Raw genomic sequence first — 21,525 nt, 5'->3', positions numbered from 1 at the left:
CCCTTAGATTCCGAGGGATTCACTGAAAACTGGGCAATAGTCAAAATTGACTTGTACCGTTTTACCCCATCGCTACTGAATTAAATTTGGAAATTATGTTTTGCCGTGCTTTACTGTTCATTTGCGAATTTTGATTGATTTTCTTGTGTTTTAGACTTAGAAAATCCGCGCCCAATAGTGTTAACAGAAAAAATCTTAAGAGAAAAATTCAAACAGAAAAATCGAAATCTATTGACTTTTTCCTGTCAAATATTTAATAGCATCTGCGCGAAAAAATATAATTTTAACGAGAATTCTCTACCAGTTTAATAGAATCCCCAGAGAATTTCTCGATAATTCCAATCAGCTAATGACCGCAGAGGCCAAAAACTAAAATACAAATATCAGAAAATTGCAATAGAATTTTCCGGCGATTCACTAAGGTTTTCTATTGAATTTTTTCATAAGTGAATGACCTGATTGTTCTTATCATTTGGACACTTTAAAAATTTTGATTTTCTTCAAATCAGCTAAAGAACGTAAAGGCCTAGCACATCTAAATAATGGAAACCCAATAGAATTTTCTATGGAATCCCCTACGTTTTTCTATAAAATTTAGTCATGGAAGAACAGTAGGAGAAATGTTACTATTCTCTAAGTCTCCACACTGAGGGAAAAACAAACACGTTGTCAAACAATTCTTATTTGGGCCAACAAAATCGCGTTGAAAATTGCCAAAAAAGAATTTGTTTGGTTCGAATTTGAAAGTCTCAAACATGAATAATTGCTCTGCTTTCGACAGCAACGAAATATTTGGCTCAAGAGGCGGATAATTCATACCAGACGGTGCCTTTTCAGGATGAAAATATCTCATATAGAGGAAAATTTATCAGCAAATATTTTATCCCTAAGTTACGAGATTGCTATCATTTCATTATTATTGTTTCATTTAAGGGTTCATTTTTTGTCTGTAATTATTAGACAGTCGAAACGAAAAACTACTATCCCTTGTTTCGCATAAAACAAAGATTTTTCGGGAGCGAAATACGTATGGGAGTATCGAATAACGAAGGAGTAGTGCTAGAAATGACATTTCTTGCGTGTACAGAGAATGTAATTTTTTTGAACTACTAAATCTATTTTTGCGACAAAAATTTTTCATTCCGGCGCACTCTCTTCATGTTTGGCACAAAAAAATCTTTTTTTGATAATTTTCAAAAAAACTATTTTGTTGGCACAAGTAAGACTTGTTTGAGGACTTTGTCGTTTTTCTCTCAGTGCACTCAATTGACGACCTCTATTCTCCAGAGGTACATGTCTAAAGACCATCTAAAAAATATGAATCCATGTCGATGTGTGGCAGGTACATCATGAAGACACTACGGATCTCTGATCAATGCTCGCTATCATATAAAAATACTCATGATCAAGGCGGTGATTTGTTTCGGAATTGACGAGTCATGACCTTTTCTCTGCATTTTGTACTTTCATTCTCTCTGAACCTGTTCAACAATTCCATTTCTCATTTCCATTCAATTGGTGTCAATGGTTTTGAGAAAATGACAAAGGAGAATGACAATGGAAAATCGAGTAAAAAATTATTCTTTTCTTCTAGTTTAATATTTAAGTATCCTCATTTGTCTGTGTGAGTGATGCAGGGGTGGTTCCGCTAATCCTCATATGTTTGAGCTCGTTTCCTCCTGGAAATTCCAAAAATTACGAATTTTCACTTTCATACAAACCGGAACAAATTGACGATTAATGAAGAGTCACAAGAATAAAAGGTAGGAATTTTTAGAAGTAGGAAAGGCAAAAGAAAGAAATTGCAAGCGTTTCAAAGTTGATAGAAGTTTATTTGAATGTAAAAATAAAACGCAGGAATGCATTCACCTAAACTATCATTGTCATCACTTTTTGGGTCTTTATTTTTTATAGATTTATATTAGATAAAGAAGCCAAGACAAAAACATCGTCAATCTTCAGGCAACGAGTATCAGACAATTACTGATAAGTGGGACATGGTAAAATAGGATGAGTCAATTTCGCTTGGAGATTATTTCTTCGAAATAATTCGCTTCGACTCATGCATCGATTTTTACTATTAGAATTAGTTTTAGGAAAATTTATATTGAAATACAATTCCGTTTTGAGATTTTTTATGACTGCTCTTCAAAAAATTGTCAATAGATTTTGATTTTTCTGTACAATTTTTGCTCTTGTGATGTTTTCTATGAGAGAATCATTCTTGGGAATGAGTTTTTCAAGTTTGTTTCTTGAAATTCGTAATGAGAAATTTAAGAAATATCAAAATCTTTTAACAAATTAGTTTTTTGAGTTTTAAGCGTTCCGTTTTTTATAAGGGACGTTTCCACGCTTCGCGTGCCTAAGCGTGATGAAAATTATTTTTCGCGACCGTGAAAAAATTCCTAGTAAATGCGCCAAGTTTTTCTTTCCAATTTATGCACATGAGAAAGCATTCATCCCCTTCACGTTCGAAAATACTTCCGAAGAAACTAATCATCAAATAACGATTGACTCATCCCCTCACGAGAAAGCAAAAGAAGAAGAATAAAGCGTGATGAAGAGTGACATCAGAGAAACAAAAAGGAGAATCGAACATCACATTTTATTAAAAAATAATAAACTTCGCCCATGATTGCATTCATCACTTTGCATCACGAAGCGAATGGTAAAACAGCTCATACAGCAGTCAGAAGTGAGAAAAAATATGATTATCAGTCTATTATTTCAAGCAGAAGAATTCGTGCTTTCAATCACTCAATCAATCTTGCACTAATCAGCAATGGAACACTCTCAGAGTATGTAATGCATCCACAGCCATTGCGCTGAATTTCATTGGAGCATCTGTAGTAGGTGATTGGACAGTCCATGAATGGCTCGGAGTAACAGGCACGCTCAGTGTTCCGTCGACACTTAGCATTGCAAAGTGCAGTGGCTGATAAATTTTGATTTTTTGTTGACCTACCTTCCTCTCTCCTTCCACCGGATCCAGCGATTGATTCACATCCCGGCTTTGCTATTCCTGTGAATCACACATTGAACCACCACCATACCGAGACTCAAACTACAAAGCAGGAGGACAACAAAAAAGCAAAATATTTCGTCATGAATTAGCGGATTATTGAAATAACAGGGCGGAGAAACGTTAATTATTTGAGTTTTTCCTTCGATTTCGAGAAAATCGATTACGGAATTGAATGGATTAAGGTGATCATTGAGAAAATTTCAATCGCATCGATCTGAGAGTTTCATTCTTGCGAAGCGGTGAATACGCACACGAAAAAATTTCATAGAAAAACCTAGCGAATTCGCCAGAAAATTAATTTCGATTTCTATTAAAAATTCTATTAGTTTTTTCTTCAATTAGTTTAGGTAAGTGTCCAATAGAAAGGTTTTATGGACATAGTCTGTAGATTTTGATCTTTATATGACTTCTTCTATTGAGGTATTTTTTGCATAAGCACACGAAGAAAAAAGTTGGAGAAACATTGGCAAACAGTCCTTTTTCACCTTAAGGGGAGACTACTATCAGTTTTAAAAGTCGTGGGTTATTGGAGTGAGATTTTTCATACGTTGAAGATCGATTATATAGATGTGAAAACGAATAATTACTACAAAAAATTTTTTTTCATTGTTCTTTTGCCCGAAAACGGTTAAAATGCTAAAAACAGTCCAGGGCCTCCAATTTTTGAGCTACAAAAGATTTTTTTTTCAAAATTTTCTAAAAAATGTGTGGAACAACAAGTAATTAGTGGAAAAAATATGAACCACTAGCTTAAGTATGCACGCGCGAAGCGCGCGTTTCTTTTCTAGTTTATAGAAACGACGGAAGTCCAATATAATTTTCAAGGAAAGTTCAATAGAAATTCTATAGAATTTTCTAGTGAATTCGCTGGATTTTTGTGTAAAATTTTTTCGTGCGTATCGAGTTTTGTGAATGAACACTAAAGACATGTTAGTCAGGAAATAAAAAGATTCCTCCCATCACAGATTTTTGACTATTTGGCATTTTAAAATGCTAAATAGTAAAAATAGTGGAAAATCAGTGGGAAGTTGAATAAATTGACAATTCTGCTTATTCCATTCAACTACAAAATTCATTTTTAAATTACCAACCATTGAGGCAAGCATCATCATTGATGGACTCTTCAGCTACATGGTTCTTACAAGATTCCGGTTCGGAATCGTTCACGAACCACACTAGGAACATGGCGCCGGCTCCAATGATTGGGGGAATACCAGCCAGAACAAGTGGTAACGTGTAAGACCCTGAAAATCAAAATTGAAAAATGAACTAACAAAAAAAGGGCATGTTCAGGAGCGGAGAAGCCAAATTAATCCACACACTGTTGGAAAATTTTCGCTGAAATTTTGATCACATTTTAGTTTCACCAAAATTTCAAGAAATTTCGTAATTGGAAATTCAGAATTTCATGGAAAAATTAATGAGGTCTGGAAATTTAATAATTTAGTTTAATTGTTCCATGAAAATCAATCGAAATCAGGAAAATTTCGGTAAATATCATATATTGTTGAATTTTTTATTAATTGAAAAATAAGTTGTTAACAATTTAATTATTGAAATCGAGTTTTCTCGGAAAGACAAATCATGGGAAAACTAGTATTTTGCAAAATTTCTCCTCAAGGAAACCAAAAAGATTTCGTCATGAGGGAATCTCCCCTTAATGTAGTCCACATTAATCGTGGAAAACAAATGGTAACATAATTTTTTGTGAATTGTTATAACTGAAGAACTTACCTGTATGATCGAATAATAAACCCGCGATGGGTGGACCCACAGTTAAAGGTATGGAGCACATTCCCAGGAGAAATCCAATGGCTTGAGTGGCTCCTTCCCTTCCACAAATATCAAAAGCAATTGGGCCAAGTAATGATATGAAACATCCGTCAAATAAACCCATGAACAAAGTTATCACAAGGAGAATTGAGTAGTAAGGGGGTGTCAGTGGCAAGAGCATCGTTAAGATCCCAATACTGAAGAAAGATATCTGAAAAACAAACATTATTCATGAATTTTGGGGCCAATAAAAGCGACTCATAAATCGAAATACCTTCTTTTATTCTCTTCTTGAATTCAACAATCGATGTTTAGTTTCCTTCATTGAGGAGAATCAAATCTATTCTTTGGACAAATAATAGTGCAAGAGGCAAGACAATAGACAGATTTTTCTCTTGGTAAGAAGGACAAGATAAGACAAGAGGGAAGTTCACAAAAGGCAAAAGAAAAAAGAGATATGGAACACGAGAAAAATAATGAATCGAAGAATTCGTTAAAAACTCTCGAGTCATCAATAATATAAGGCTATTTTGTTAAATAACACTTTATCTATCCCTGGATATTGTGAAGAATTATGTATTCCTCGATTATATTAATCTTTCTTCTCGAATATCGCATCTTTCATTATTGGAGCTAGTGGAGATGAGAACCATGAATTCATACACAGCAAGTACTCAACATTTTTGTTACTCAATCGACTCCGGTGTTTTCTGATGATGAGACCAGCTTTTGAAAACAACCGTTCTGAAGGAACACTGGATGCACAAATTGTCAACTAATCACGAGCCATACGAGCCAAACGAGGATAACTCAATTTATTAATCTCACGGAATTGAAAAATAAAATCGTCGAGGTGCACAAGAGAACGCAAGACAAGACAAGAATTTTTTTTTCTTGCTCATATCCAACAAGACAGGAGACGAATTTTCTCTTGCCAATTGGAACAAGACAAGACGAGAGAAAAACCCTAAAATTACAAGACAAGACAAGAAATACGTAATTCTCGTCTTGTCTTGTGGCATCACTAATAAATAAATATTAAAGAAAGATGATTGAATTCATTCTTTTCACTCACTTGTTGTAATAATATTCTATTAACCCTCGGCAAATCCGCAATGTATCCAAAAACAAGACGACCAATGCCAGACGTTATCCCAATGCACATGATCGGGAGACGCTCATTGGCATTTTTGTCGAATACTCTCTGCACGAAATTTGCTATGTGAACGTAGGGGACGAAATACCTGAAAACAAATTGGAAATTATTACCGGAGATTAATGCATGAAATGCGCAATTTTTTTACTAGTTTTAGGAGTAATTCCAACCCGAAGAGTGCTAAGGGGATGGCACTGGCCCAGACAACGTATTTCTTCCTCTTCCAGATGGAAGTGTTCACTACTGTTTTCATCTTCGATCTAAATGTGGCCTTCGGATTTAGTCCAGACTCCGGTGTGTGCGCTGCTTTATTCGTTACTGAAAAATTCGTGAGGAGAAATTAATCTCGAGTTTCCGTGACTTTCTGCTTCCGCATGAAAGCATTCTAATCGGGCAAATTTAAGTTTAAGGGGTAACGAAAGGCCACCGTTTCCTCGAAATTTTTAAACAAATTTCCTGCTCAAAGTTACTGATATTTTTCGAACCCAAAGCACATTGATCTTCATCATCACCTCCTCGAGATTAATGTGCTTCGATTCGTAAAAATATCAATAATTTTCGGCAGGAAAGTTGTTCAAAAATTTGGAAACTGAGCGGCATTCTATTACCCCTTAAGGGTAATAGAAAAATCTCTCCATGTATTCCTGGAAATTTCTAAAATCTATTTTTCCCTTCATATGGTAAAAGAATATTCGTACTCCTTATTCCTATGGTCGGATTCTAAACTTTTCAATGTCTTCGGAAAGTTTTGAAATTTTTTTACGAATAAGGAATACTCATAAATTCGACGCCTTTCGTTGTTTTTTGATCGAATGAATAGAATTACATGAACGGCAATGAATTACTAAAATCATGAATTGGAGACTGAAAATTTTTAGAAAAGGATGATCAGCTAGGAAATGGAGAAAATTTGTTTTTTTTTTAAATTTTTGTCGGTGGAAACTTGGAATCACTGTTTTTCCTTCAAATATGGGCGGGATATGAATATTTTCGAATTTTATTATCTCATTTTAATGAGAAAAAACGAAAAAAAGCAAAAAAACGTAGCCGGGAAGAAATTAAAAAATTGATTTTTCAATGTCTCCGGAAAGTTTTGAAATCGATATATTTTTTCGAATAAGGGGAGAATATCCATAATTTCGACGCCTTTCGTTGTTTTTTGATCGAATGAATAGAATTACATGAATGACAATAAATTTCAAAAATCATTAATTGGACACTGAAAATTTTTAAAAAGGGATGATCAGCTAGAAAATGGAGAAATTTTTTTTTTTTATATTTTTGTCGGTGGAAACTTGGAATCACTGTTTTTTCCTTTAAATATGAGCGGGATATAAATATTTTCGAATTTTATGATCTCATTTTAACGAGAAAAAACAAAAAAAAATGCAAAAAAAACGTTGCCGGGAAGAAATAAAAAATATTGATTTTTGAATATCTCCGGAAAGTTTTAAAATCGATATATTTTTTCAAATAAGGGAAGAACACCCATAAATTCTATTTTTATCGTTGTCTTTTGATGGAATGAATAGAACAAATGACAGAAATTGAGAATTGGAGACTAAAAATTTTATCGGATTATTATTATGAACAATTATTTGGATCAAATCAAAAAAAATCTTCAATCTGCATAAAAACTTATTTCTTTGATTCAAACAAATAATTTTTCTGGGTACGCGATTACCCGCTTGTTCATCTCGAGACAGGAGATGAGAGCGGCAATGAACCGAGGAAATTTCCAGTGGTTCACCTACCAGGTATTGGCTTGAAGAGTATCGCACACATCATAACGACCGATGTAAGAACCGCCAAACTTCTGAGTGTGCCGACCAATCCAAATCGCTTCAACAGTGTACCCATTAAGTAAGGCATAATTGTAGTAAATACAGAGCTTCCGGCGGTTACAACCCCATTAACGAGGCCCAAGTAACGTTTGAAGTAGTGCCCCAAAATGACTAAACTCGGTGTGTACGCCAGACTCGCACCCAGGCCGTACATAACGCCGTAAGTTAGGTACAGAATTTCAACCTTGAAACAATTCAACAAATCTATAGCGAAACGAGAAGGACAGAATTGCGTGCAGATTATTTTCTGTTATTTTTGCAGTACAAATTCGTTATTTGAAGGATTAATACTCAATCATGAATCATCGGCTTCATACAAGCTTAGTGACTCGCATAAAAAAATCAACAGAAAAACGTAGCGATTTCGCTAGACATTTCTATTGGATTTCTATTGAATTTCCTATTAGTTTTTGGCCGATTCTATTGAAATGTTCAATAGAAAATATTTTTTAGAAAAAGTCCAATATTTTTTAGAAATCCAATAGAATGATCTAGCGAATTCGCTAGGTTTTTCTATTAAATTTTTTCACACGTGGAAGGGAAGTCATGTTGATGGCTCAGTACCTTCTACAGTTTCGTATGGGTCGCACTATAGCATTTGGAAATTTTCAATCGTCAGATTTGTTTATTCAATTGAATGAGACAAATTTGATTAAATGTACGAAATTATCCATTGATCATAAAATAATTCATAATATTTAAATTTCATTCATAAAATTTTTTTTTTACATACGACCGTTTACAAATTTTTCTACAAAACAGGTCGTAATGTACAGAAATTGAAACTTTCAAGTGAAAGCTCTAATATTTTTATATAAAGCTCTAATATCCACATGATAAAAAGAATTTTCAACGGAAAAAAATGGCCTCGAATATGATGAAATTATAATTACCCTAAATTTACTAAATTATCCATTGATCAAAAAATAATTCATAATATTTCAATTTCATTCATAAAAATTTTTTTTTACATACGACCGTTTACAAATTTTTCTACAAAATAGATCGTAATGTATAGAAATTGAAACTTTCAAGTGAAAGCTCTAATATTTTTATATAAAGCTCTAATATCCACATGATAAAAAGGATTTTCAACGGAAAAAAATGGCCTCGAATATGATGAAATTATAATTACCCTAAATTTACTAAATTATCCATTGAGCAAAAAATAATTCATAATATTTCAATTTCATTCATAAAAATTTTTTTTTACATACGACCGTTTACAAATTTTTCTACAAAATAGATCGTAATGTATAGAAATTGAAACTTTCAAGTGAAAGCTCTAATATTTTTATATAAAGCTCTAATATCCACATGATAAAAAGGATTTTCAACGGAAAAAAATGGCCTCGAATATGATGAAATTATAATTACCCTAAATTTACTAAATTATCCATTGAGCAAAAAATAATTCATAATATTTAAATTTCATTCATAAAAATTTTTTTTACATACGATCGTTTACAAATTTTTCTACAAAACAGGTCGTAATGTACAGAAATTGAAACTTTCAAGTGAAAGCTCTAATATTTTTATATAAAGCTCTAATATCCACTTGATGAAAAGGATTTTCTACGGAAAAATGACCTCGAATATGATGAAATTATAATTACCCTAGTGGAAAACATAGAAGACAGTAACATTCCTCCAAAAGCCAGTGCACCACCGATGAATGTCGTCATCTGAATTCCAATTCTATCGGTGAGAATCCCAGCAACAGGAGACAAGAAAAATGTCGTTCCTATTGTCAGCGAGCCAACCAATGCTGTAATCGTATGCAAAATCATTCACTATCACATTGTGTTATCCATTCATTTACTCATTTATCTCTTTATTCTTTCATCTTACCCATTAATCATTTCACCAATTTTACCGAATGTGAATAAGTATTCAATATATACTATTACCTGAGTTTTATCGAATTGGAGATTTTTTTTTATATAAAAAGCTCACGACAGTATTGCGCAACTTGATAAGCAATGATGCTGTTCTCACCATTTTCCAACTTAATTAAGAAGGCATTGAAATATACTTTTCAAGCCTTGATTTAATTGCAATTACTGATAATTCTGTCTGTAATTTAGTTACCCTGACACAAACCATTGGAACCTTAAATTTGAGAAGCCATTACAAAGCTTCTATTCGGAAGCAATAAATTTATGGATAACAATAATGGTCATAATAAATGATACTTCTTTGTTTCTTTGAATAAAAAAAAACGCTTGTCGAAAAACACTCAAATTTTGTCTCAAACCTGGACACATAATAAAAGCGAATATCAACTCCTGTCTTAGTGAATAAATAAATACATAACGATCACAAATTCATGCACTCGCGAAGCGGGTTTTTGGCACTTACGCCCTTTGGCTATAGGGCGACGAGATAGTGTCCGAAAAAATCGTAATTTCAAAAAATCGCAATTTTATAAGTTTTCATAAAAAAGTAAACATCAAATTTTTGTCACAAACAAAATTAGAAAATCCTATTAGTGTGTTGATAATAACAAAATCGATATGGTGATTTGAATCTGATTTTGTCATGGGAAATAAAAAAAATGCTTCACTAGCCAATGCTATCACACCCACGTGATGCACGAGACTTATTTTTCTTCATCTCTCACGAGGAAACAATTTATGAATGTTTGTGGCAGGTCAGACGCGTCGATAGGATACTATCAACTATGGGAAACAATGTGAGAAACTTCACTCGATATCAGTGCGGTTCAGTGACCAATTTGCGCGCATCGATATGTCTATGGGGAAAAACTAAATTGATAATTACACAATACCACGATTCATTACCATTTTTAATGGCGTAACGTCGGCTCAGGGAGCATAACTCCGAAGTACGGCTATGAGTCTGTAATAATTTACATCATCACTTCACGGCAATCATTAAAATGGAACTTTTGCAGGAAGGAAAAGTGGAGAAGAATTTTTAGATTTAGATACACGCGGCGGGTCATTATTATATGGCAAGAGTCACCAAAATATTATGATCTTTTGTAAGATCGGCCTTTTGGATCAGTCACCATCCCCAGCCCTGAGAACTTTCGTATGAATGATCAATCATTAATCGATGTAATCAATATTCTAAGATTTGACATTTAGTATTTCATTTTCTCATGGAAAATCAGGAATGAATGAATAAATGATCGGGAACTGTTCATTTGTTGAGTTCATTGCATAGTTCTCGATTTTTAAAATCTGCAGCCCTTTGTGGACGTTCTACATCTTTACTCATTCACGAACTTCATTCTCCCATCTTGCTGTATTGAATATCACATCACGGGTACAAGAGCAAGTACTCGAATTTCAATCTATTCCGACCGGTATTGAAATCGATCTTATCCGCACTTCCTCCAAGTAGTGCAATTATTTTTACCTTGTACGATTCAATATAACAGCATAAATATGAATATAATAATTCAGAAATGGTGCACAGGATGAATCACTTCTTTGAGACTTAAGATATATCCTAAGACAATGCGACCCAAAAGTTAGTCCCTATGGATTTTCGGAAAAAATTCTAAATAACTTAATTTATTGCAGTCTCATAAGTTATTGAGTTTTTCTATTCTACATACATGCACAAATAGGGACAGAGTTTTAAAATTACATTTTCGGACTTTTCGGATCATAATGATATAACACAAAAAATCCAAAGCATAAATTTGAACGATTACAAAGCTTCCATCTAGCAGCAAAAACACTAAATATGATTAAGCTCAGCCATCATATCACCGCTCTATACTGTGCCATTCACGACACACCCAATTTTGTCAAAATTATCCCTATTTTCTCTACCTTTACCCTCTAAAATCAAAACATAAATTGATTTTTTCATATAAAATACAGTCAAGGCTTCATATAAGATACCTCGAGCTCCAAGCGCTCGAGGCCTACCCCCACTCTCGGCACTTTTGTCGCCTCCCGAATGTTTAGTTCCGTGGGCTTCTTATAAGATACCTATGGCCTCGATAATTTTTCAACGGGAAAAGAGTGATTATAAGGATCAAACGGAGTTGAGGGTCAAACGGGAGGGACGAACGAAGTGATCATAAGGGTCAAATGACCTTAAGGGTCAAGAGTTCAAACGTGAGAGTCAAGTGAAGTAATCAGAAGGGTTAAACGATCCCAAGGGTCACCTCTTTTCTTCGACGCTGTAATTATTAAAATGATGACGCAGAATTATCTTAACAGAATAAAGCCCAATTAAAATTCAATTAATTTACTTACTGTCAATAATTTGTACTTCAGCTGTCCAGAAGTGATTATTCTCAAGTCCCCCAACAATCCCTCAACATCAGCTGCCATTCTATCACGCGGAGTTATGTTTAGAGAGAAAAGAGAACGCGGACTATACGAATTCAAAACATTAAACTCGTATAAATTGATTAGTTATCAATATCCATTCAGTAAAAATAAAAATTCCACAGAATTCGGGCGCAACGAGCGAGGTATCTTATTTCAAACCGCTGATCCCTATTTTTCTCCTCTCTATAAGCGTGCGTAGTGGGGGTATACGGATCCCCGGAATTCTACTCTCCTACTGTCCCCAAGGTATCTTATATAAAGCCTTGACTCTACTTGGCTGAAGGCCTTCGATCGAGTTCCTACAGGAACTTGCAGCAAATGTCACATGTTTCACATATTTCTAACATGTTTGTTTTTAATTTCTTCATGGAATCTGATGATTAGGCCCGGTGGCTCGGCGCAGTGGGTAAGTTCGTTGCCTCACATGCGAAAGGTTCCGAGTTCAAATCCCGGCCGGGTAGATTGGTGCGATCTAACCATTTAAAGTCTTGATCATCATCGCAGTATACCCTAACGGGGTCGAAGCGATGTAAAATAACGATAAAAAAAAAAGAATCTGGTGAAGCAAAAATATATTCAGCGAAACGTCGCATCCTCGACAATTAGATCATAGTGTTTTAGTTCCCCAAAAATCTCTGATTCTGCATTAATAAATAAATAATGAATTAGGAACTCACAAGCTTTCGATGAGACCTCAGTTTCCCCGGCGTCCCTCAGAATCTCCGATAATTTGAGAAAAATCAGGGAATAGGAGTTAATGACACTGAACAAAATTCCATTAATAGTGAAACTCCCCAGCATTATCATCCACGCTCGAACTCCACCATCCGGTGGTAACTTGTCATCATCATCGTCATCCTCCTCAGGTTGGCCCTTTCTTCTCACTAATTTATTCGGCGAAAAATTGTCCGACTTTGATTGTTCGCTTAATGAAACTATTTGAGGATGATTATTATCAATGAAAGCTTCACTTTCGTCTCCATTGTCACTGGACTGCCTTTCTATGGGTGTCACCTTCACACGTGTCATCATTTCTTCAGCGGCTCTTTGATTGTCAATGACGCATCTCGCGTCTGCTGAGTCGACATTTGTTCCGACTTCTCCGTTCGCGTTGACGTATCCCGTTGCAGTCATGATTGTTTAGAGGTAGTTTATTCCTGTAGATAAGTTTTCAAACTCCTGGAAATGGAATACGAATGTCAATATTGATGGGTTGTGCTGGAAAAAGTGATAAGACGTATGAAAAAATCTGACAGAAAATAGTATATTTCGTAACGAGTGCAAAAAACATTTTTTCACGAGTTACGAACAATATTTTTCATCACAATGTGGCGGAAAGTGGACTTTTAGGCACGCGGAGCGTGCCGAAAAGTTCACTTTTCGTCACAGCGTGATGAAAATTTTGTTCTTTCACTGATAAATTCCATCAAATTTCTGGTGGAGTTTCATTGAAATTTTTTCTATATCTGTGATAACAAATTTTAATTGTTTCCTGCCCTGATCACTGTTCAAAATTACACAGCTTGGTCATGAGATTTGGTAGATAAATTCAGTAGCCAAGTGGTGAAACGATACAAGTTAATTTTGACTATTGGCCAGTTGTCGAAGAATAACTCGGAATCTAAGGGAGATAGCAAAACTTTTGTTATAAACTTTTTTGTAGAGCCGATTGACAGCTACAACAAATGTAGTTACGAAAATTTCGATACCTCCCTTAGATTCGGAAATATTCCTCAAAAACTCAACTGTTACTCAACTGTACTGTTATAATTTCATGGAAACTGTTCTCTTGACATTTTTTTCTACAAAAACGCTTGGGCATAAGTTTTTCAAGTTCGTGTCTCTGTTTTTAAAATCTCTTATTCCAAAAACAAATAGAACATTTGAAAATATGTACCCAAAAATTGTTTTAGAAAGAATCCCAATAGAATAAGTCACGCAGGAACATTAAAACATAGCGCCTATTTTCTATTAACACTCCGTGTCCTGAGAATCAGTGACATGTCCCTGGAAATCAAAACTTTTTCTCTGTGTTCTTTCTGAAAACGAAGCAATAATCGCTCAACATATCGCTCAACGTTATGACCATTATGGATTGTTAAAAATTAATGGTAAAATAATTGATCAACTTGAAATTCTCTATGAAATGACGTCAATTTGGATAAAATGAAATGATAATTACAGTCTTATCTATCAAATCAATGAACAATGATGTTCAGGAATGTGAAATTTTCTTGTCGAAATTCTCATCATTAGGCGCGTCATAAAGTAATAAGACAAGATACCCGAGTGGAAATTCTGTTCAGGTCTCGATCAGAAACTGATCAAGTTCGATCCGAAATTCTGATCAGGCATATTACGCCTCTACCTTATGTTTTTCCACTAGGGTAAGCCAACTCTAATTGAAAGTAATTTTTTGATAAATTCCTTCTAATCCGAGAGGGAGAGAGAGAGAAAGAGAGGGAGAGAGAGAACACGTATGAAAAAATTCCATAGAAAACCTAGCAAATTCGCTAGAAAATTCTATCAGAATGCTATGAGGTTTCTATAAGATTTCTATTGGAATTCTATTGAAAAATCCTTCTTGTTTTTTGCGCTGATCCTATTGGATATTCGCTAATAAAAAATCAATAGATTTCGAATTTCTGTTTGAATTTTTCTCTTGAGATTGTGTCTATAAGAATGCTTGGGCATCAATTTTTTCCGCTCTAATTCTGTAATTCAAAACAAAACAATAGCCAGCTGAAATAACTAAGAAAATTCGTACCCAATAATTCTAATGGAAAAAATCTCAAAAGAAAAATTGGAACAGAAATTCAAAATATATACAAACAAGTAGAATTTTTCGATAGAATTCCAACAGAAATCCTATAAAAACCGCCATAGAATTCCTATAGAATTCCAATAGAATTTTGTAGCAAATTGGCCAGGTTTTCTAAAAAAATTATTTTGAAACCAATATTCAGGGAAGAGTAAAAAAATTTTAACTTTGAGGAAATGTTGGCTGCCAACGTTGGGCCAATGTTAAATGCAATGAATCATTTAATTCAATTAAAAATACATCCTTATGGAAATTCTGTTCGGAAGAAAATTGCCAATTAATTAATTAATAATTGATAATAATTCATAATTAATTAATCTGCTGTGAAGAAAGCAATTTCCCACTTGTTCCATGAATTGTTCGAAAACAAATGATTTAACGCAATGTCACGTTCTTATTTTCCATCATTTCCTCCAGTACTTTTTGAAACTAATTCACCTTGATAGACTCAGGGGGACGTAGAGTGATTGAAAAATAAAATATAACTGAAACCACAAGGATCTGAGACACTCGCAGTTGTCATTGACTTGAGAACTCATATTTACTCCAATAAATTGTCATTGAAAATTAAACATAATCGTCTTTGATGTCTCGGGTTCAAAGATCACTCGAAGTTTGTTTGATAATGTTAAAGTTGTCATCTAGAGCCTGACAAAATATTACCCTCACTTAATCACGTCTCCGGAACTACTCGAGTCAATTAATGAGCGTTTTATCAATTGAGACAAATGAATTAAAATGAAACAACGTTGAGAAGTCTTCTTTTCAATTGAATTTCTGAATTAAATTCAAACTCGAATTAAATAATAATTTTTTGTCTTTTACACTTTCAAACGTTTCATTAAATCAATTCTTCACACGATTCACTGAACAATTCAAGACATGAAAACTAAATTGAATGAATATTTCGAATCAATTTTTTTTATTAGACATAGTTTAAATGAATTCACAAGTGATCGTTACTTTGTGCGTTATTAGTCTCTTTCTTTTTTTTACTTCTGCCAATTCCAATGGTAGTAATCTCCCGAATGTATCCGTAGCAATTTCCTATCCTTGCGACGGGAAAACAACCGTAACCATATGCAACAGGTTGTCTACAGGAAGATATTCAACCTTTTAATGAAATAAATCTCCACAAAAGATTGAATATCTCCGAAACTGCTCGGCCGGTTGAGCCCATCCAGAATACCAATCTTTAATATTGTAAAAGCTACAATAATGCCAAATTTCAACTTGCTATTTTCATTTCTTCTCAAAATATTCGTGCGTACAAGAATGAAAAAATGAAAAAAACGAAAAAACGGGAATATTTTGGATTGCTTTTGATTGATCTAGATAGAAGCCGTTGTAACACGTACAGTCAATACTTTATATAAGATACCTTAGAGACAGTAAGAGAGTGAAATTCTGGGAATTCGTATACCCCCACTACGCGCGCTTGTAGAGGAGAAAAATAGGGATCAGCGATTTTAAATAAGACACCTCGCTCGTTGTGCCCGAATTCTGTGGAATTGCCATTTTTACTGAATGGATATTGATAACTAATCAATTTATACGAGTTTAATGTTTTGAATTCGTATAGCCCGCGTTCTCTTTTTTCTCTAAACATAAACCCGCGTGATAGAATGGCAGCTAATGTTGAGGGATTGTTGGGGGACTTGAGAATAATCACTTCTGGACAGCTGAAGTACAAATTATTGACAGTAAATAAATTAATTGAATTTTAATTGGGCTTTATTCTATTAAGATAATTCTGCGTCATCATTTTAATAATTATAGCGTCGAAGAAAAGAGGTGACCCTTGGGATCGTTTAACTCGTCTGATTACTTCACTTGACTCTCACGTTTGAACTCTTGACCCTTAAGGTCATTTGACCCTTATGATCACTTCGTTCGTCACTCCCGTTTGACCCTTAACTCCGTTTGATCCTTGCAATCACTCTTTTTCCGGTGAAAAATTATCAAGGCTATAGGTATCTTATAAGAAGCCCACGGAACTAAACATTCGGGAGGCGATAAAAGTGCCGAGAGTGGGGGGTAGGCCTCGAGCGCTCGATGCTCGAGGTGTCTTATAGAGAGGTACCTTATATGAAGACTTAACAGTAAAAGGGTCGGATACTAAGTGTGAGAATATAAGGGTTAAAAAGTGGAGGTTAAAAAATGAGGGTCGGAATATTAGAGTCAAAAACTGAGGGCCTGAATGTAAAGGTGAAGGAATGAGGGTCAGAATATAAAAATAAAAAAAGTGCCGTCAGGCAGTGAGGGTCATATAAGGGCTAAAAACGGTGATCAAGCATAATATATGACGTATATTCTGATCCTCATTTTTTAAGTAATTCATAAATAAATAAAAGTCACTGAATAAAAATTGAAAATTCCTCAACCGCTTCTCCTCCAAACCACTCAGAAACTTCAGTTCTTCACCACTTCACCACTGACATAATTTATTGGATTTTTTAATTCGAATCTCCTCATTATTAATAAAATATCTATGTATTTACGAACCATCGAAGCAGTCATTGGGCGAAAACCGGCGCAACAAGTTGACACGAGTTAGAATAAGATAGGAAACGGGGGAGAAAAAGCATTCAACTTGATTCTTAAATTACACGAGACTCGAATGGAGGAAGGAGTGAAGCACGCTCGACACTCGTCACTGCCGCCGAGTGAATATCAACTGAAGCCACTAGATTTCTACGCACATCCTACAACTCCGATCAGCGCTGCTACTCGCATTAGCGGTTCGGCCGGTCTCCTTGATGAAACTACGAGTTACCGCGGCTATTGGTTCATGAAATACTCCTCTGGCGGCTAGCTATAAGTTTAAGCTCCGTTTTATCCGCACACCCGAACTAGGATTTAAGTAGTATAAACATAACTTGAATTTTAAGGGGAGACTACTATGAATTTTAAAAGTCGTGGGTTATTGGAGTGAGACTTTTCACACGTTGAATATCGATTATATAGATCTGAAAACGAATAGGATGAACCAACCAGTGTTCGAACCAGACCAGTAATCGAACTAATTGGTACTTTTTCTATAAAATAAATTGGAAGAAGGTGGAGATTCCTCACATTATACATGAAAAATAAAATTATGACATTTCCAAATGATATTGTGATGATTGAAAATGTCTAAGTTACATTATTACCAGCGGAAAAAACAGTTTTCGATGACACGCCGCCAATAGCATATTCCCATTACAGAATACGCAGTTCGATTACTGGGTTTTCACACATTTTCAGCTTTTTGTATTCATATCATTAATTGTATCGTCAATTAATATCCATAATATTTTTTTCTATTGTCTATGGAGATGTACAGGGGAGTCATAATTATTTTTAAATCAATTTTCAACTTGGTTATATTTTTAAATCTACGTCAAAAATAACTGTGACATTATTCGTTCGAACACTGGACGATTCACCCTAATTAGTGCACAAAAAAAATGTTTTTATTGTTCGTTTCATTGCCCTGCTCCTGGGGTTTCTTAGATTTTGCAAACGGTGCCTAAATCGATTCAATAATGTGTCAAAAAATCTTCATAAAATTGGCTGCATTTTTTGAATATCCTATTCTTCGCCCGATTATCCTTAAGGTAACATTTTTAAGGTTTTCTGTGGAAATTCCATGCAAGAACGGGAAAAATTTGCTTGCTACTGAAGAAAATTTCCAGTGCCGGCACTGGATTTTTTTTGTGAATTTCTCTCCACGTAGAAAAAATTTGAAGAAATAAAATGAAAAATTTATGTGCAATATAAAAATTATCGTCAGTGTTAAACATTAGTAATAAATAATTTATGTTTTTCTGCGTTCTCGAAATGGTACGTTATCTCAACACACCATAGTCAAACGGAAGACTATTGCAAAAAAAAAATCATTGAACAAAGAATTTGATGGATCAATTTCATCAAAGTTACTATTAATGGAAAAAATTATCAATCATTAATTTTTGTTTTGTTTTGAATTTATTCTTCCTCTTTGCACTCAACGAATCAACTGGAGTTTATTCATACTACGTTAAAGCGATTCATCATGACTGACGTGTGTTTATAATCTGGCGAAGGAGGGACTCTCGGGCAACCCTTCATTGGTATCAGTTCTCGCGAGTTCATTATATTGTATTTATATGTCGTTCATGTAGCATGTCTTATATGTATGAAACCAGTGGAATTATTGAGTTTATATAGGTCAGACTTTGAGGCGATGGGGGTCTTTATTTGTAGAATTTTTAGGACGCAAATTGCTCGGGGTCGATGACTTTCGACATGCATTTTTTTTCACTCACGAAAAAATTTCATACAAAAGCTTGGCGAATCCTATTGGATTTCTATTGACAATTTTTCCCGTCTAAATTTTAGCCAACAGAATTGTACTATTCGACTGTTATTTTATGTAGTCAATATGGTATTCAACTGATAATTTTTGATAAATCCACTGGAAATTTTACATGTCGATTTATATCAGTAGCGAAGTGGTAAAACGGTTTAAGTCGACTTATCTCCCAGTTGAGTTTTTGAGGAATATTTCCGAATCTAAGGGAGATAGCGAAATTTTCGTAATGACATTTGTTGTAGCTCTCAATCGGCTCTATAAAAAATGTTATAATAAAAATGTTGCTATCTCCTTTAGATTCCGAGATATTAAGTGAAAACTGGTCTAACGAGTGAGCCCCTCGTTGGGACTGACAGATGGATTTCGTCTCATAATGCAATTCTCTCGGCCGAAATTTGGATGAAAAAATTCTCTTCCAAATACCATACGAGCTTCAAAATCAAACCGGTATTTTGCTCAAGGTTCCCTACATACAAACGAACCTATTGGAAAATACCTGATAACTTTGAAGCTATTGTGGTATTACATACGAAAATTCTTTTGCTCGGTCCTGTCGAAAAATTCCGTAACTTCAGAACCTTTTTTTTTGTAGGAAAAATCAGTACAATTACATTTTTCTACACAACTTTTTCTACTCAGACCAATTGGACTGAGTTGGTCGCTCGCTTCGCTCACTCCCATTGCGTGTGAGCTGAAGTGGGTGTGACCCATTACGGGTTATACCAATGACTTTCCGACGAATTCCCATTGCTTTGGTTGATAGAAAAAGCAAATTTTGAAATTTCCATCCGGATAACGCGAAAACGGCTGAGACGCTTTTGCTCACATCCACTCAAATTCGAATGACACGTCGATGCATCGATTGAAAAAAAAAATTCAAATCGCATCATTACTCGGGAATAAATAAAGGAATATGTGAAAAAAACATTATTTTTTGTGTTTTTTCACACGTTTCTTGCGAATTACCAAAGAACTGCTGACGCGATCGTCTTCAGAGATAGGAAAAATCGTAATACAGAATTAAAATTATTTTATTATACACAAAATTAGGTAACTGTATTGTACAATTTTTCAAGTTTTATTAAATTTATTATCATTCAACATTTTCATTTTTTCAAATATTTTATAAATAATAAACAACTTTGCAAGAATGATGATTATTCGATTAATTAAAAAATCAAAGTCAGATATTTAGAATAAATTATCCAATTATAATTGAGAATTAAAAATTATATTCAAATTTGAATCAAAAAGTAGTGAACTTTGATTAATCTACGGTAAATTCCTTTCAAAATTACTGATCCTTGATCCTTGATCGTCTTCACAAACTGATCAGTTCTAAGTGACCCGAAGATGCGACGAAAGAAAAATCAAATTGCACCGTTTGTTCAAGAGAAACTATTTCCCAAAAATGTTTGCGTCACATAGATTCGCACGCACACACCCAGACGGACAGATATATGTCCAAAAACATCACAGAAAGATTGGAGGAGTCATGAAACGTGGAAAAATCATTAAATTTCCACTTTTGATTTTCAGGGTCATTGCAATAACTCTCCCTTCGGCTCGGGCAATTGAAAAATCAAACAAAATTTTTAGAAAATACCTTCAGACAATAGTCAACTGATGATTCCGCATTTCCCAAATTGTCGACATCATCACTCACGCACCCCGTAATCAGTTTTGAAAACTGCGATCGCGGTATCAGCGGACCCAGTCAGCCTGACGATATTCCCACTGTTGCATCATCCCCAGTCAATCAATCTCTGTTATGGCATAAGCATTCACTTATCAATCAATTTCCGAAGACGATTAGTGACAGTCACCGGAATAAATCGTCCAGCATTGGCCTGAATTGACTCGCCGACTGCATCAATTAAAACGAAAACTTTAACTTGAAAAAAAATTAAAACATAAACGTTGACGACATCGAATGAGTTCCGCTCGATACCGCAGTGGAATCGAATTTTCGCTGATAAATGGGTCTCAGGGGACGGCAGTTAATGCTCGATATGCGGGACCACACGTGGCGCCTAACAACAGTCGGTCACAATCATCTTTAACCATCCAATAAATTCTCAGTCATTTCGTTGACCTCTGGCACTTTGTTCACTAGCACATGTGCGCATTTTTATCACTGATGATTATGCGGGTGAAAGAGACAAGGTAAGAGCCATCACTGGTATCAACCAAGGCGCCAAACCCTGACCTTACTCGTAAAAGCTCACTTATACACTTTCCCTCGCTTCGA

The 21,525-nt window shown here is 34.7% G+C and overlaps 1 protein-coding gene across 8 annotated transcripts; it reads right to left on the bottom strand.

Moving 5' to 3' along the window:
- Nucleotides 1–1,202: 1,202 nt before the first annotated feature.
- Nucleotides 1,203–21,471, bottom strand: LOC107037739 (monocarboxylate transporter 10). Of its 8 annotated transcripts, none has more exons than XM_015256456.1 (10): nucleotides 20,881–21,471; nucleotides 12,795–13,296; nucleotides 9,415–9,566; nucleotides 7,709–7,982; nucleotides 6,125–6,272; nucleotides 5,874–6,042; nucleotides 4,760–5,009; nucleotides 4,117–4,269; nucleotides 2,966–3,022; nucleotides 1,203–1,679 (listed from the first exon to the last, which is right to left on the bottom strand). In XM_015256456.1, the coding sequence occupies exons 2-10, from the start codon at nucleotides 13,249–13,251 to the stop codon at nucleotides 1,603–1,605; spliced, it is 1,737 nt and encodes a 578-aa protein (XP_015111942.1). In that variant the 5' UTR covers nucleotides 13,252–13,296; nucleotides 20,881–21,471; the 3' UTR covers nucleotides 1,203–1,602. The 8 variants fall into 8 exon arrangements, 7 of the variants coding, with proteins under 7 accessions (XP_015111942.1, XP_015111944.1, XP_015111943.1 ...); XR_001460862.1 differs by having other exon boundaries at nucleotides 1,642–1,679; nucleotides 2,966–3,064; XM_015256457.1 differs by lacking the exon at nucleotides 1,203–1,679 and adding an exon at nucleotides 2,590–2,844.
- Between the last annotated feature and the right edge of the window lie 54 nt (nucleotides 21,472–21,525).

This window comes from Diachasma alloeum, unplaced genomic scaffold (genome assembly GCF_001412515.2).
Source record: "Diachasma alloeum isolate Michigan unplaced genomic scaffold, Dall2.0 Dall_scaffold_00269, whole genome shotgun sequence".
Taxonomy (NCBI): Eukaryota; Metazoa; Arthropoda; class Insecta; order Hymenoptera; family Braconidae; genus Diachasma; species Diachasma alloeum.
The sequence above is the reverse complement of the archived record's forward strand: the minus strand, read 5'-3'. Positions and strand labels throughout refer to the sequence as shown.